Source organism: Anneissia japonica, unplaced genomic scaffold (genome assembly GCF_011630105.1).
Source record: "Anneissia japonica isolate Jap-2015-1 unplaced genomic scaffold, ASM1163010v1 scaffold334_len275345_cov169, whole genome shotgun sequence".
NCBI classification, from domain to species: Eukaryota; Metazoa; Echinodermata; class Crinoidea; order Comatulida; family Comatulidae; genus Anneissia; species Anneissia japonica.
This window is the reverse complement of record NW_022716574.1, coordinates 221539-236017: the sequence shown is the minus strand read 5'-3', so window position 1 is coordinate 236017 and position 14479 is coordinate 221539. Positions and strand designations below refer to the sequence as shown.

Here is a 14479-nt window from a genome sequence, read left to right as displayed (position 1 = left end):
ATTTACACTATCGTTATTCAGTTCAATGATTATTTTATATATAATAAATGTTTTATCATCATTATCAAAATCATATTATTAATATCAAAGTCATTGTATTTTTTCAGATGTCTCTTTATAAATTACAATTTTTATGTTTCTATTTTCTTTCATGTCCATTTCATATTGCTGATTTTTATCACTGTATACATTTTTAACTTGTAATTTATGCAATTTGGTCTCTGGACCATGTGGAAGTTTTAAATAAAATTGAATTGAATTGAATTATCATACATAATTAAGTATTAACACCACAATAAGGTTTAACATTAAAAACTAAGATAAAATCATAATTATAATATATATTCACTTCAAACTTTTTTATGTGTTACTGTATTTATTCAAATAAATTCAATGCTTTGAACAAATGGCCCGCTTTGAATAAACGCTTCCTCTAGAGTCTCATTTGGAATAAACGCCTCCCTTGAATAAACACTCAGAGGTATTTACTTTTTCCTAGAATAAATGTTCCCCTAAATGACTTTAGACAAACCTAATGGAAGCAACACCATTCTCAACACATTCTATTATTATTCTACTCAAGTAAAATTACATTTTTTTCCCCAAGCTGGTTGGGTCCCATCAATTTTCAAGCAATAACACATGTTGATGGTAATTATGAGTTGCAGTTCCATATTTACATTAAAATTAAGGTGTGTTTTTATAGTAACACTGTATCCATTCCATTTCAAACCAAAATAATAAATTCCTCCCTCGAATAAACACCCCTCAAAACTCCTTCTCAACAATAAATGCCTCAGGACATTATTTGAATAAATACGGTATTTATATCATTATACAGTATTAACATTAGTATTTTTGAATATTTAATATCATCATTATTATCATTGGTAAATATGTTATAAGTATTACAAAAGTGAGTCAACAGATAATTTATCATTTGATTACACTGGTTATGAATGCAATTAGTACATTCTCAAGCTGTGCAGAAGCACAACATTTATATGTAGGAGATTCAATCAGTGTCTCCATGGAAACCACTGAACAGATGAAACAAGCAGGATTAATTATGACTCCTCTAGCACCAGTGACTCCTCCAGGGAACGCGATTCATAGCTTCCAAAACACACACAATGGTAAACAGAATTAGCATAACAATTGTTAATGTTATTGAGTATTTATACTTTGATAAGTTTCAACCAATCAAATTTGAGATATCTAAGTTGAGAGTATGAGATGTTTCAATTATATTGGAGCTTTTTTTATACAGTAGATATAGTGTCAATAATTGAAAATTAATAAAATTCAAGTTGATCACCAGTAGCAGCACCACCACCAGTGCTGCCATCCCATGGCAAAACAATGTAACTGCATTTATATTTTTGATAAGTTAAATTGTTTTGTATTGGAATGGCTGCGTGAGGAATGGGGTGGGTGGGGGTAGTGGTGGTACAAGGGGAACAGGTTGGCACTTTGGATATCATGTTCGCACGGTCAGTAATTTTTGGGGTTTGCCAACCATCACCATTATTTTGGTTGATAATATTATTCTCAGAGAAAAAATCCGTGTTGGGGCCTAAGTGGTCTGGGCCCATCTGCAAATGTTCCTCCAAGGCCACCCATCTATTTAACTCTTGGAGTTACTAAATCAGGCCTAAAGCCACTCCCTTGAATATTCCAAAACCATGCACTTTTCAAAGCATATTTTCCAAGATCAGGAGTAGAAATCGTATGTTAACATTTTATCAGGATATTTCCTGCATGAAGCAGATGCGGGCAAACTAATCCATATGGCCAATAATACACACCTAAAAATAGCAATCAAGTCAGAATTTGATACAGTTATCTAGACCCATACATCAGAACTTGTTTACACTGCAGGATAGGACATGAGATGATACTTCAGACCATATTGCGCAAACATTGATTGGAAGCCAAGTCCTGCTATGTGATATCAGTGTCTAGTTTTAAGGCTATGCTGATCACAGTGGCATAATTGACTCTGAGACTACAGCACTAAGTAATTCCAAACATCAACATTAGCCAATTACAGTACAGCATTTCATGCCAATGAATCTACTTTAATTTATACTGGGAATATCCATGAGTAATGTGACTGCAGATAAAATTACATTACAATTTTGATGATTTATAATACTTCAAACTCAGAAACTATCACATGCAATTACTTAATGATATTATTATTATTTAATGATAAGTTTTCTTAGAATATTGTGAACTGGCATACCATTTATCTACAGGGTATTCTACATCTGGTGGCAATGCCCCACATTCATTATCCCATTCAACCTGAAAGTTGTCGCTTATTTATAATTGCGAATATCATAAATTTCAAAGAGTTCACTTTAAAAAGAAATTAATGAATACTATTATTATAAATCCCAATTTTCTATTTCAATTTCAAAGAATAAAAATGATAAAATCATCCCATAACAAAAATAGCCCTTTTGCCATATGGACAAACTTGCTATTTTTAGATTATGGTTCAAGGCTACGATACACATTTTTTTTGCACTATTGAATTTAATGTATACTATTTTCAAAATGCCTTTTCAAGGATTAGAACTAAATACCACAGAAGATATGGGAACCACAATGGAATTATACCATGAAAGAATCAGTATATTTTGCCAAATTGTCACTAATATATCTCTCTTAACGGCATACAGCGATATTGTTTGCAAGTTGTAATTGTCATGTATTATAAAAAGTGTAAGATTTGATATTGCAGAACCAGTGGTGTATGGAGACTTGAAGTGGGGTTCTAATGGGGGGGAGAGATGCAAAGGTGAAGTGACGATGCTCAATGATCAGTTGAGGAGGAGCAAACTCTTGAGGGGGGGAGGGGGGCCTGAGTAATTTTTGGAGAGGCATGCGGCCCCACCTTCACACCCCCTAGATATACCACTGAGCAGAACACATTACGGGATGGAAGAGACTCAAAAGGTTGCTGACTGCAGTTCAATTAGAGTGAAACCTAGTTAGCGACGAGGGCATATCCCCATACTTCGGTTTGGGTTAGGCAAGGATTTCAAATTTCATTTCATTTATTACATTGTTGTTTTGATTTTCATCCCATCTTTACACTTGCCTTTTGATAGCGCTTAGAGACTTTTTGTATTTTGCGCTCTATAAATTGAAAACCATCCATTACATACTGTAGTAATTATAAATGATGATTGAAATAAACTTTAAAGCTAAAGTCAATAAACTTTTTGTACACTAGCCTGGTACGCAATAGGTCAATTTTTTTTCACTTAAAATTATTTCACACGAAAAATCCTGAATTATTAGATTAAAGGAAAAAATTTAATGAAAAGATTAATCATTTTAATACCAGCATTACTATAGCTTTTTTTTCCATTTTACCATAAACTTTGATTACTTTAGAGTTAATTCAAGAGTACACGAGACATAAAGGCCAACGTCTATTCTATCAGTTCATTAACCCTCTCTAATTTTAAAGCAAAAGCCAATAAAGTTGTTAAACACTCTGTAAAAATGGGCAATTCAAATTTTTTATGATTTTGCTAAACACAAAACATAGATTTCTATTCACTTAAACTTATTTCAAATACAAAAAATCCTGAATTATTAGATTTAAGAAGAAAAGAAACTTTTCAAATGAAAAAAAAATTATTCATTTTACTGTCATTACTATAGTTTTTTTCCATTTTACCATGAACTGTGGTTACTATTAGAGTAAATTCAAGAGTACACGAGACATAAAGGCCAGCGGCTATTCTATCAGTTTATTAACTACACATGCCGGGTTTTACAGATGCGATAACATTTACGATCTTGGTATGCACATGGTGCGTTTATCATCAACACAGCATAGTATTACCTAAAGTACACATGCTCAATATATACACGGATCTCTTTACATTAACAGTGAAACAGAATAGTTTAGTAAACAGTCAGAGGTGTCATCAAAATTGTAATGCTTTCAAGAACGCCAGACCCTTATGGTAAGGCCGGAGGTTGATGGCATTGCTAAGATATAATAAATTACTTTTTATTTATCCAATGAAAACATTCACTCACTCACGCTCAATCAAACATCTGCATTCTTTTATTCAAATTTATTCATCTGGTGTAAGTGGTACTCTTAATAATGTCATGTCATTATTCTTCTACCTATGTCTTGAAAATGCAAACATTCTATTAGAAATCTATGCCAATTGGTTGTGAATGCAGCAAGTTTGCATTACAAGCCCCAAACCATCATACCAGCTTGCCAGTCTAGAGGCAATATTAATGATACACTGTCTACGTTTACTTTAAAAAAAAAAAAAAATTAATTAAACCTTTAAATTGTTTACTATATGTAAATCATTAACTTTCATTTGAAATACAGGTCTCTCTCCAATTAAGACCACCTCCAATTAAAGACCACTTTTCTGTGGTCTCAAACTAACAAATGTCTTTTATTTTTATTATTCTAAATATAGAATAAAGCTGCTTAAGACCATGTAAACCCCGGTCCCAAAAGTGGTCTTTAAATCGGGGGAGGGGGTGGGGGGGAAGACCTTTTTTAGAATAAAATATTTTTCTCGAAAAATAGCTTTAAAAGTACTGTTCTATAATCGGTGCATATACACTTAAATTGGGTGGTGTAATGAAACTGAAATGTACAGGTATTAAAGGTTTTAAGTCAGTATATTTAATCAATTCCATATAATTGAAAATTATTAGAAAAGTATTAGAAGCTATCTTTTTACAAGCATTCAATTGTTTATCCAGATTTTTCCTGAGGGTATAGCATTCTTTATATAGTGATAGATTTGTGCCAAGTAAAACTTCAGAATATTAATGAATGCGAGTGTTGATTTAGACTAATAAATAATTTTATCAAATACAGTACCTCTTTAAAAGGAAGTTGGCTCATATTGTAGTGTGATGAGGTGAGAGGTGACATCATTTACCTGTACAGAAGGCAATATCTTAATACATGTCTGGAAACACTGGCTAAATATATTTTTATATGCGCTTAATAGACCCTTCCTTAATATTTCTGAGAAAGTCCTAAATCCTTCCCACTATTCCAAGAGATTGAGGATAATTGCTTCGAAAATATAATTTAGACTTCTGTGTCACTCATAATGTCTGATTGCCATGGTGCATAATCTTTTATATGAATTCTTCCAAGAACACCAATTCTTGCAAATGATTAAATGTGCTTGTAATGGATGTTGACTAAAATATGAACCTAAGGAGTCTGAACTAGGTGGGGCTATACTGTATCTATAGTAAATATTCACTTATTTATCTATTTTTATCCAAACTACCATTTGATATAATAATATTACAATTTTAAATTATTTTAAATTACTACTCTTGCACAAACATATGTATGAAATATGCATTGCATTGAACTTCCAACATTTAAAAAATACTATAATATTGCTTATAAAAATAAAAGTAACAAATTTAATTTGCAAGAAAAATATTGAAAGGTATACGTCAACAAAAATATATAACAGAATATGGAAACAATAAGATAATTTAGGAGTATAACTGTTTACTTAACTGTGCTTATGATAATATATTATAACGTATTATTGTTGCTATGTTATGTGAATGGAATTTATAGATCGTCTCCAAGAGCTTCTCACAAGATATATGTTATGAAGACACCTGTTTACTGTACACAGGCAAAGCATGTGAAAGATAATTAAATGAGTGAGTGAATGAATGAATAAATGAGTGGGGGATTTAGTATTTAATTGAGTGATCAAACGAGTGACTGGGTAGTTGAATAGATAATTAATTTATTTATTTCAACAATATTTTGTGAGGGTGGTCCACCTAGCCAGAACTGATCAACTGGGACCCTCGGTACATACAATTAAAGACAAAAGAATAAAAGATGAAATTTAAACTAGATAACTCAATAAATAAATTAAATTAATAAAGAAAATGTATAAAATGTATGAATAATACAAGTGAATATTGTATTAAGTGGAAAGACAATTTTCTGTATTTTTATTTTATTTATTAATTTTTTTCCCCCGTATTTTTTCGAGTTTATACTATATTTTTTATGTCCATCCTGTAAGTAGCGATTTTTCGCTGTTGGTTTGGAAATAAATAAAATAAAATAAAATAAATAAAAACAGCTGAACAACAAGTGGAATCTTCCTTCCGTATGATGCGAATAAGCGCATATAATCAAGTTGCTGTTATTAATTGACCGGAACAGTCATAGCAGGGTCACCAACAAGCAGGTTAACAGCATGATTCCCACACCCGTAAGTAAAGTGTCTTGCCCATGGACACAAGCAATGCGACGAGCATCGGCCTCGAACTCCCGATATCACGATCAGAATTTCAACACCTTACACTTTTTAGAGTCAATGGCTAATTATACGTAGTTTCTAAGTATATATGTGGCAGAGACACGCCTAAAAAAATAATTTTTAGTTAATAACACAGGATTAAACAGTCAAATGAGAGGTATAAAATGGTAAAAAATCATTTAAATCTGACATTTTGTTATGAAGTTACAGAAGTTTAAACATACAGCTGTTTAAAGAACAATATTTGAGTAATCCACCTTCAAAGTTTACAATTTCAGGCATTCCTCAGGCAGAAATTATCACCAAATCATTAAAAATTGCTATTCTAACATTTAAAATGTGGAAAATAAAAACATAGCATGATGTACAGAGAAATAAAAGTTAGTTTAGTGCAATGAAATAGATTAAAAACATTCCAGCATGTTTTGGCCATATCTCTGAAACCTCACAATTTGTGACGTGTGGCTGGTTTGGCTTGTCTTTGCCACATATTATTACTATAATACCATTAATATTATTTTAATTATTCCCAATTTCCTGATATATAATTTTTTTTTGTCAAGGGCTTAGAAGGATTGTCCAAACTGCACTATAAAATATATTATTATTAATACAGTAATATTATATAAATAAGAGACAGCAATAAAAACGAGGTCCATATAAGCAATCATTTTAGTTATCCTTCTAGCATTTTTTATTACAATTATTTATTGTATCTGTATCACTATTGATATTGTTATTGGTGCATGACCTTGCCAAAAGCCTAGGGAAATTAGTTCATTTAATTTTTTAAAAAGGGACAATCTGAAAACCAATGTAAATGGTATTAAAAATGTGACTGAAAAATCAATGATGAACAAAAAAACCCTGTTCAAATCAAATTATTTTTTTACCCCTGTAAGTTGATAAGCAACTGAAATTACTACAATGCATAAGAGTTCGCAGATGCTAGCTCATATCTATCAAGTTTCTACATTTACTACATAGCAAAAACTTCATTTTGTATTGAAAACCAGTCTGATCAAAACCACCCTTTTTTCTTTAAACCAAACACAATCAAAATTATTGATATATTCCAAGTTGTTCATCATTTTTACATACAGAAGCCAAGACCAAAACAAGGGTTGTTCTTTGCTGGTACTGTGTACACAATACAGCATTCAATATGTAAACAGTTTAAATTGTGATTGTAAAAAAAAAAAAGAGAAATAAAATTGGACAAAGCCTTAAACATTTTCCGTTAAACTGTAGGTTTATAGTTAAGACCTTATACAAAACAGTTGACAGATTTACTGCCCCCAAATCAAATATTTCTTGATGTTCAATCATAGCATATTACATGTTTGTATTATACCTTTTCCACACTAACAAATTTCAAATTTTAACAATTAGTAACAAGTTAACAACTTGGACCTCCTAACATATTTTCTGCGTTTCACCAACACAGTAACCCAAACCATTTGAAATCTTGGGAGAATATCAGTAGGCCTAGATATCTAGGGTAGGCTTAGCACGCTCGACATTATTTTGCTCTCCGTAGCCCGTAGCTCAACAAGGCCTGTTTTTTGGCCGAGACATCACAGGGTCCCCTGCGATATTTCAGAAAGTCTTACATGAATTTTTTCTTTCACACTACACAAACCTGGTCACTAGTCTTGTCACTATTTGTGGCAGTGTGAAAGGGTATTGTACAGTACAATTAGAAATGTGTAAAAGACTCTCATTAATAGGAATGAAGCTTTGGTGAGATAAACTTGGAAACCTAAAATAATAATGAAAATAGCTTCATTCTGTTATACATTATTCTCTCTAACATAAGCAACTGCACTTGAGTTTGAAGCACAAAAATGGGATTTTAATTACCATATGGTGTTAACAACTGTACGCAATGCTTTCACCATTATAGAATTGACAACAAGGAATTTGATTGGGTAGAGAGGCAATGATGCCTAAGTACTGCACCTAGCACATCAAAATGAAAGTGCATGTATTAAAATAATTAACTGAAATAGGCCTACAGAGGGCTCACTTCCATTAAACTGCATGCCTCCATATTATAGTATCAGTATTATGTATTTTGAACATAGTTCCTTGGGTATGAGCCCATCCATTTGAACCAAACAACATAATAATTGTTTGTAGGCTTCTTACATTGTTATCCTTAAGATGAATATATACCATTAATGATCCAGTTGAAGTTATTGTATTATACAAAAGATGAATTTTCATAGAAGTGATGGATTGATTAATGGATGGATTGCTTGATTGATTGGTTGATTGATGATTAAATAAATGATTGATAGAAAACATAATAAAAAGAATTAGCTTACCTTTAGGCCTACACAAGCTGGGCTAACTTCAAAGAGGTGCCTCCTCCACCAACTGCAATCAACCGGCCTCCATGTGTGCTATCCAATGCCTGTACAGGCTTACCACCCAAATCAACTTTCCCTAAAACCTTAACAAGAAAAGAAAGGTATAAGACTATTTCTTGTTGGTTCTTGGCAGAATATTACTAAAACAATAACAATGATCTAAAAATGTATTGAATAGTCTCTATTAAAACACTAAATTAATGATTTTAGTTTTGGAAGTACATAAACAGCCAATATGTGTATAAGCCTAGGCTTTCACACAAAACAATTTCTCAGTTGAACCGGTAAGGAGTGGGGGTGGGAATAATTATTATTTATTCATTATTGAAATGCAATTTCAATAGAAAAGAATAAAATAAAACCACTGCTTCATCAAGCGCATGTAGGGTGAAAGCCATCCAATTATAGACAGAAAAATGGTCTTTAATTGGAGGTGGTCCTTAGTTGCAGGGGTCTTTAATTAGAGGGAAACTTGTACATAAAATGAAAAACAACCTTGCCAGATATTTTGCTGATTGCCTGTGCGTTGTTTGTACCGCTTCCACCAGCAATGACAACGTTGTTATCGCAGAACTGAGCAGAGTAAAGGTATTCGCCGGACGATTCATCAGTTTCCACCGGAATTGTGGACTCTAATTTACGAGATGACCAATCAAAAATCTGCAGCGCATCTCTGTTGACCCACGATGCTGTCAGTAATTTACCATCCTTTAATAAGGAATAAACATATTTGAAAATAACAAAGGTATTATGAGGCAATTATTATATAACACCTTATTTAAAACTAAACATTTTGTCAATTAAAATAATGGCTGTTCATAGTTTTGCGGTAACTCTAATCGATGTAATAAATTCTGTTTAATAATAAAATAGAATCATAAAGATAAAAAATATTATTAATTATTGTATACAACATTATTGTTCAATATTCACTATTGTCTTCCAAAAGAAATAACCCCAATTTAGTGTTGTTGATGTTAATGGTCTCCATTTCTAAATCTATTCTTACCTTTACATCTAAGCCACTGCCACAAATGTGAGGTCCTGGAATAGTACCTTGTACACCATTGGATGTCCTGCTATCCCAAATCTTAGCATAACAAATGAAAACGGATTGAAAGCTATGAATAAATTATGTATCTGTGTGTACACGCTGTACAACTGACAGTGGATGACATAGCCCAGTAAGTAAATATCTGTGTGTATCTGTATAAAATACCAATGTCTAGATTCTACGGTATCTTTTAGGCAAAGAAGTATCTCTTAATTTCCATGTTCATAGTTATAGACCAGACTGTAAAATATGGCCTGCACAGGAAAAAATAAATCCTGCACGCAAAAACTTAAGCTTAGAAATCCATCCACGCATTTCAAAAATGAGAGCCGATTCCTATTCAGGTTTCAAAGAAAATTAGGCTTTGGCTTATATCTTAAAATACAACCAATGTATAATTGAGCAGTAAAAACGATTCTATACATCTACCTTCCTAGTGATTTTCAATGCAAATTTGATTTAGATTTTGATGTATTGCCCTAGCAAATAAAATATGGTACAGTGTAGTAAATGGAACCGTAAAAAGATAAAAATTATTTACAAACCTTGATACAATCATCCCAGCCTCCACTGAAAAATATGCGGTCAGCATCAGGGTGAAATTTTAGAGCAAAGATTCTTTTGCCATGGCCACAGTCTCCCTGGCTCTCAACAATATTATTTATAGAATTTAAACCCTCATAGATCCTTGATAACTGCAAGAGAAAGCATGAAAGAAATTTTATATTAAAGAGTAATAGGACAAGGGATTGAAGAAAGGGCCAGCATTAAAGAGGGATGAAATGGGACAAGGCATGTAGGCATGTGGAATAAAGAAAGTGAGTACAAATTATAGGGACAGGCTTGATAGAGGGGAGTAAGCTAAAGAGGAGAGGAAGAATGAAGGGTGAGATGAGAATGGTAATGGTTTTGTATTTTTTGTAGCGCCTTCCACGACCGCAATCATCCCAAGGCGTTAGAAAAATATATGTGAGTAAATTATGAAAATAAATTAAACCAGGAAATAACCTGAACTAACCAAACAGATAACCGACAAGATATAAAAATAATAGAATCGCACATCACCACACCATTTCACCAACCGACCAAGGCCGGCCAGCTATTGATTTCACAGGGGTCATATAACGTATGTGTCTAACTACCTATAAACCTGAATACAGTAACCAACAAAAAGTTAAAATGTGGACAAACAAATGTGAATAAAGAAGGGTGGTTGATTGTGAATTAAGAGGAGTGTTTAATCGGCGATGTGATAAATGATTTGAAAAACAGGAAGGGATAACAAAAGAGAAGGATATGGAAAGAACAGTGGAAAAAGAGAAGGGATAGAGAAAGAAATGAGGGTGGAAGAGTAATGCTGGGTACTCACAGCGCCTGACGGTCATCGACCGACGCAATACTATGAAGAACACAACACGACGATGCACACGCAACGGATCAGTTTTATTGACGATCCGTTTAGACTGTCACTAACAATCAGTAGAGGGCGTCATGTTGTCTGGCGCTCACAGGGAATGGAGATGGGTTCGTTGTACGATGCAGTAAGTGCTCGGCTTAATAAGGGAAGAATATGGATAGAGGAAAGTACAGTAGAACCCCTCATTTACGTACGGCACGGGCCCAGAGCCGTTCGTAAATTTGGTTATTCGTAAAATCGGGGTTGACCCAAATTCCTATATATTTGCACTGGTACTACTTACACTGGCCTAGGCTAGGTCTACAGGCTTACGCAGCTAAGTCTGAGGGGGCCTGGCCTACAGTTGGCAGCTTCTAAGCATTCTGATCCCACTCTAGGCCCTGCACAAATTTGATTTTATCGGATATTTTAACCTTCTTAAATACCTAGATTGTGGATTTTATTCCAACACAACTTCCATAGATACTTGTTTATTATATATATTGATCATTCAATAAAACAATCAAGCACTATGTTGAATTTTGAAGCTGAAAACATTGTTTGAAAGAGAAGTAAAATTTGTCGCATGCACATGCCATAAAAAGCACTGACTTTGAAGAGGCCCGTTAGAGGGCCTCCTTCACTTGAGAATTACATAATACTGTATAGTATGGTGTGTTGTGTTGTATGCATGGTAATAACAGGTACAGTTCGAGCAGGTTTTTTTTCCTTTTTTAATCTTTCGCTTCAATTTTTATGACGTCATCACCTTTATATTACGTTCGTAAAATCGGGAATTCGTAAAATCGGGGTTCGTAAATGAGGGGTTCTACTGTACAGTATTTTGCACCAGTGAACATAATGTTAATAGACAGATAGCGTACCAATTAGGGCATTTAAAATGTCGCACAATACATCATCAAACATTTGTCACATTAATTCTATTTGATGGAAGAGCTCGGAAATTTGTCCCATGATGCATAGTATGTACACTGTTATGATATTGATTACCTCATCAGTCTTACTGTCAGTTAAGAGGGTGCTTAAGGCAGCTAAACAATGATTCCAATAAATCAATGTCATTCTGGATATTTATACATAGGCCTACCTCATTTCTTTCTGTGTCATAGATTCTAAGTGATAAGTCTTTTCCTCCGGTAGCAAATGCTTCCCCACTTGAACTAAAGTCTAAGGCATTGATTTCATTTTTTCTCTCTGAAAATTAATGTAAAGCAACATTTATAATTGAAGAAAAAAGAATTAACTTCAATGAACGATAACATCTATTATGTAATTTTTTTTTTCATAATACATGGAAAAAATTATATTAGGCCATATTGTTTGATTTTAACTTCAAAACTTTTAACTTTTTAAAAAAATAAAAATAACAAAACAAATCTGAAAAATAATAAAGAAACAATCCATACCATTTATGACTGCCATACTTTTACAGGTGTCTATGTTCCACAACTTTATGTTACCATCGCAATCAGCGGACACCATTAAGTCGTGTTTGAATGGGTGGAAATTCAAACTCATAATTGGAAGTCCTGACTTGGTACCCTTGTTTAAGTTCCTAGTCATTTCTCCAGTAGAGCTATTGTATAACTGTAGGTGAAAACAAAACAAATTTTAAAAAGCACTTCACAACACTTCATAAAAAAACTAATATAACTGTTTTTCTGGTTCTTAAACTGTTTCTGGTTTCATTAATTTTTCTTTTGTTTACTTTCTTGCGGAGAGGCGCCATGAGGGTTATTTTTAATGGATACAGGCGCTTTATTAATTTTCAATATAATATTATTTTTTAAATTTTTTAATACATCATTCAAGATGATATCACAGGAATTGTAAAAATCAATCTAGCTGTTTTGTATTGAGGTTTTGATAAAATGTACAAAAAAAGCACCCAACAAATGTTCACATTTTCGTAGGCTCTATTATTTAAATACATCAAGATCCTTGTTTCTTTTAACATACATGTTCTACAACAATGTACCCCTTTCCCATACTGTAAAGTTTTTAATTGCACAGACGATATTTCAAAAACTAGCTCAAATTTGTGTGTAAAATCCAAAATGCGCGGACAGATTTCTAGGTCTAAATTTTACATGGAAGATACATTCCCCGCACAGGCCTTACTTTAGAGTCTGGCCCCTTTCTTATACTCTGGTGATGGTGCACATAAGTATAGTTTATAATAACATCACGCTAGCTTACATTGATGGCACCATTGCCACAGCCGACAGCAAGAGCGGAACCGTCCAATGAGAACTGAAGACTGTACACGCCCATATAATACTCGTTGATTTTAATCTCCATGCTATTCTTCAAGTCACTGAACAATCCTTCTTCACTCTTTTCAATGGCTCTTCCTGCTTGGATAGCAGCTTCCAGTCGTCTTCGTGCCATTTTCAATGTAATGAAGGGTTCAATTACATTCAATGGAACTTATGAATAGTGCCTACAATACGTATGACAAATAATTTCCATACATCCATTTTCTTTATCTAATATTTATTTTCTATTATGTATTTCATGTAATTTTGTAATTCAATCTTTAACATAATGCCCATCAATGATTTTGAGCATGTCAAAAAAAACCAAAAAAAAACATTGGAATTCAAACCATTCTTTAATAAATTTTCAATATTAATAATATTTTTAAATTTATTATTAATAATATTAATTATTATTTTATAAGTTTCATCATATTGACTTAACTCCAAAAGAGTTGAGCCTGAGCAGCTTCTTTATTTATAGAGGCTGGTAAGGCAGTCTGCCAACACAGGATACAGTACAATGGACAATGGAGTAAGTATGCCTAGGCCTACGCTTGCACAGCAGCAGGTGAAGCCCCAGCAGTGTTTGCTTGCATGTTGCAGCCAGCCAGTGCATGCAGTGACTCGCACAGTCACTCACAGGGAGAGGGCTACAAAAACGCAACGAGTAGAATGCCAGAATGAGGTATTTTTTTGGTAATAAACGTTGCGCATAAAAACAACTAATATCATTGATTGTACTGCTTTTATGAAAATAAATTTTGAAAGTCATAGTAATGTAGAATTTGATAAATGCTTACTAAATCACAACACACGCTCACCCGATGTTTTATGTTGTCATGTACGAATGTCAAATTTTGCTTTGACCTTTTTTCTCAATATGTTTGAATTAACAATACACCAAAATATACAATATACTGTTATTCATAAATAAATATTCTAATCAAAATTACTTTTAATTTGAAATAGATATTTTTGATATGCATATATATAATGAATTATTATTATATTAATTGTAAATTTGACTTCAGAGATTAAACTCTAGAATT

General features: G+C 32.9%; 1 protein-coding gene across 3 annotated transcripts in view; it reads right to left on the bottom strand.

Annotated features, from left to right (window-relative positions):
• Nucleotides 1-14294, bottom strand: part of LOC117109779 (vegetative incompatibility protein HET-E-1-like) — a 29065-nt gene extending 14771 nt beyond the window's left edge. The window contains exons 1-9 of one of the 3 annotated variants that reach the window (XM_033252199.1): nt 14252-14294; nt 13369-13612; nt 12576-12756; nt 12257-12363; nt 10298-10447; nt 9708-9788; nt 9194-9406; nt 8654-8781; nt 6978-8085 (exon numbers count right to left, since the gene is read on the bottom strand). In XM_033252199.1, coding sequence (XP_033108090.1) covers nt 8662-8781; nt 9194-9406; nt 9708-9788; nt 10298-10447; nt 12257-12363; nt 12576-12756; nt 13369-13560 — 1044 coding nt within the window. In that variant the 5' untranslated portion in view covers nt 13561-13612; nt 14252-14294 and the 3' untranslated portion in view covers nt 6978-8085; nt 8654-8661. The other 2 variants (XM_033252197.1, XM_033252198.1) reach the window with 2 other exon arrangements.
• Nucleotides 14295-14479: the final 185 nt, after the last annotated feature.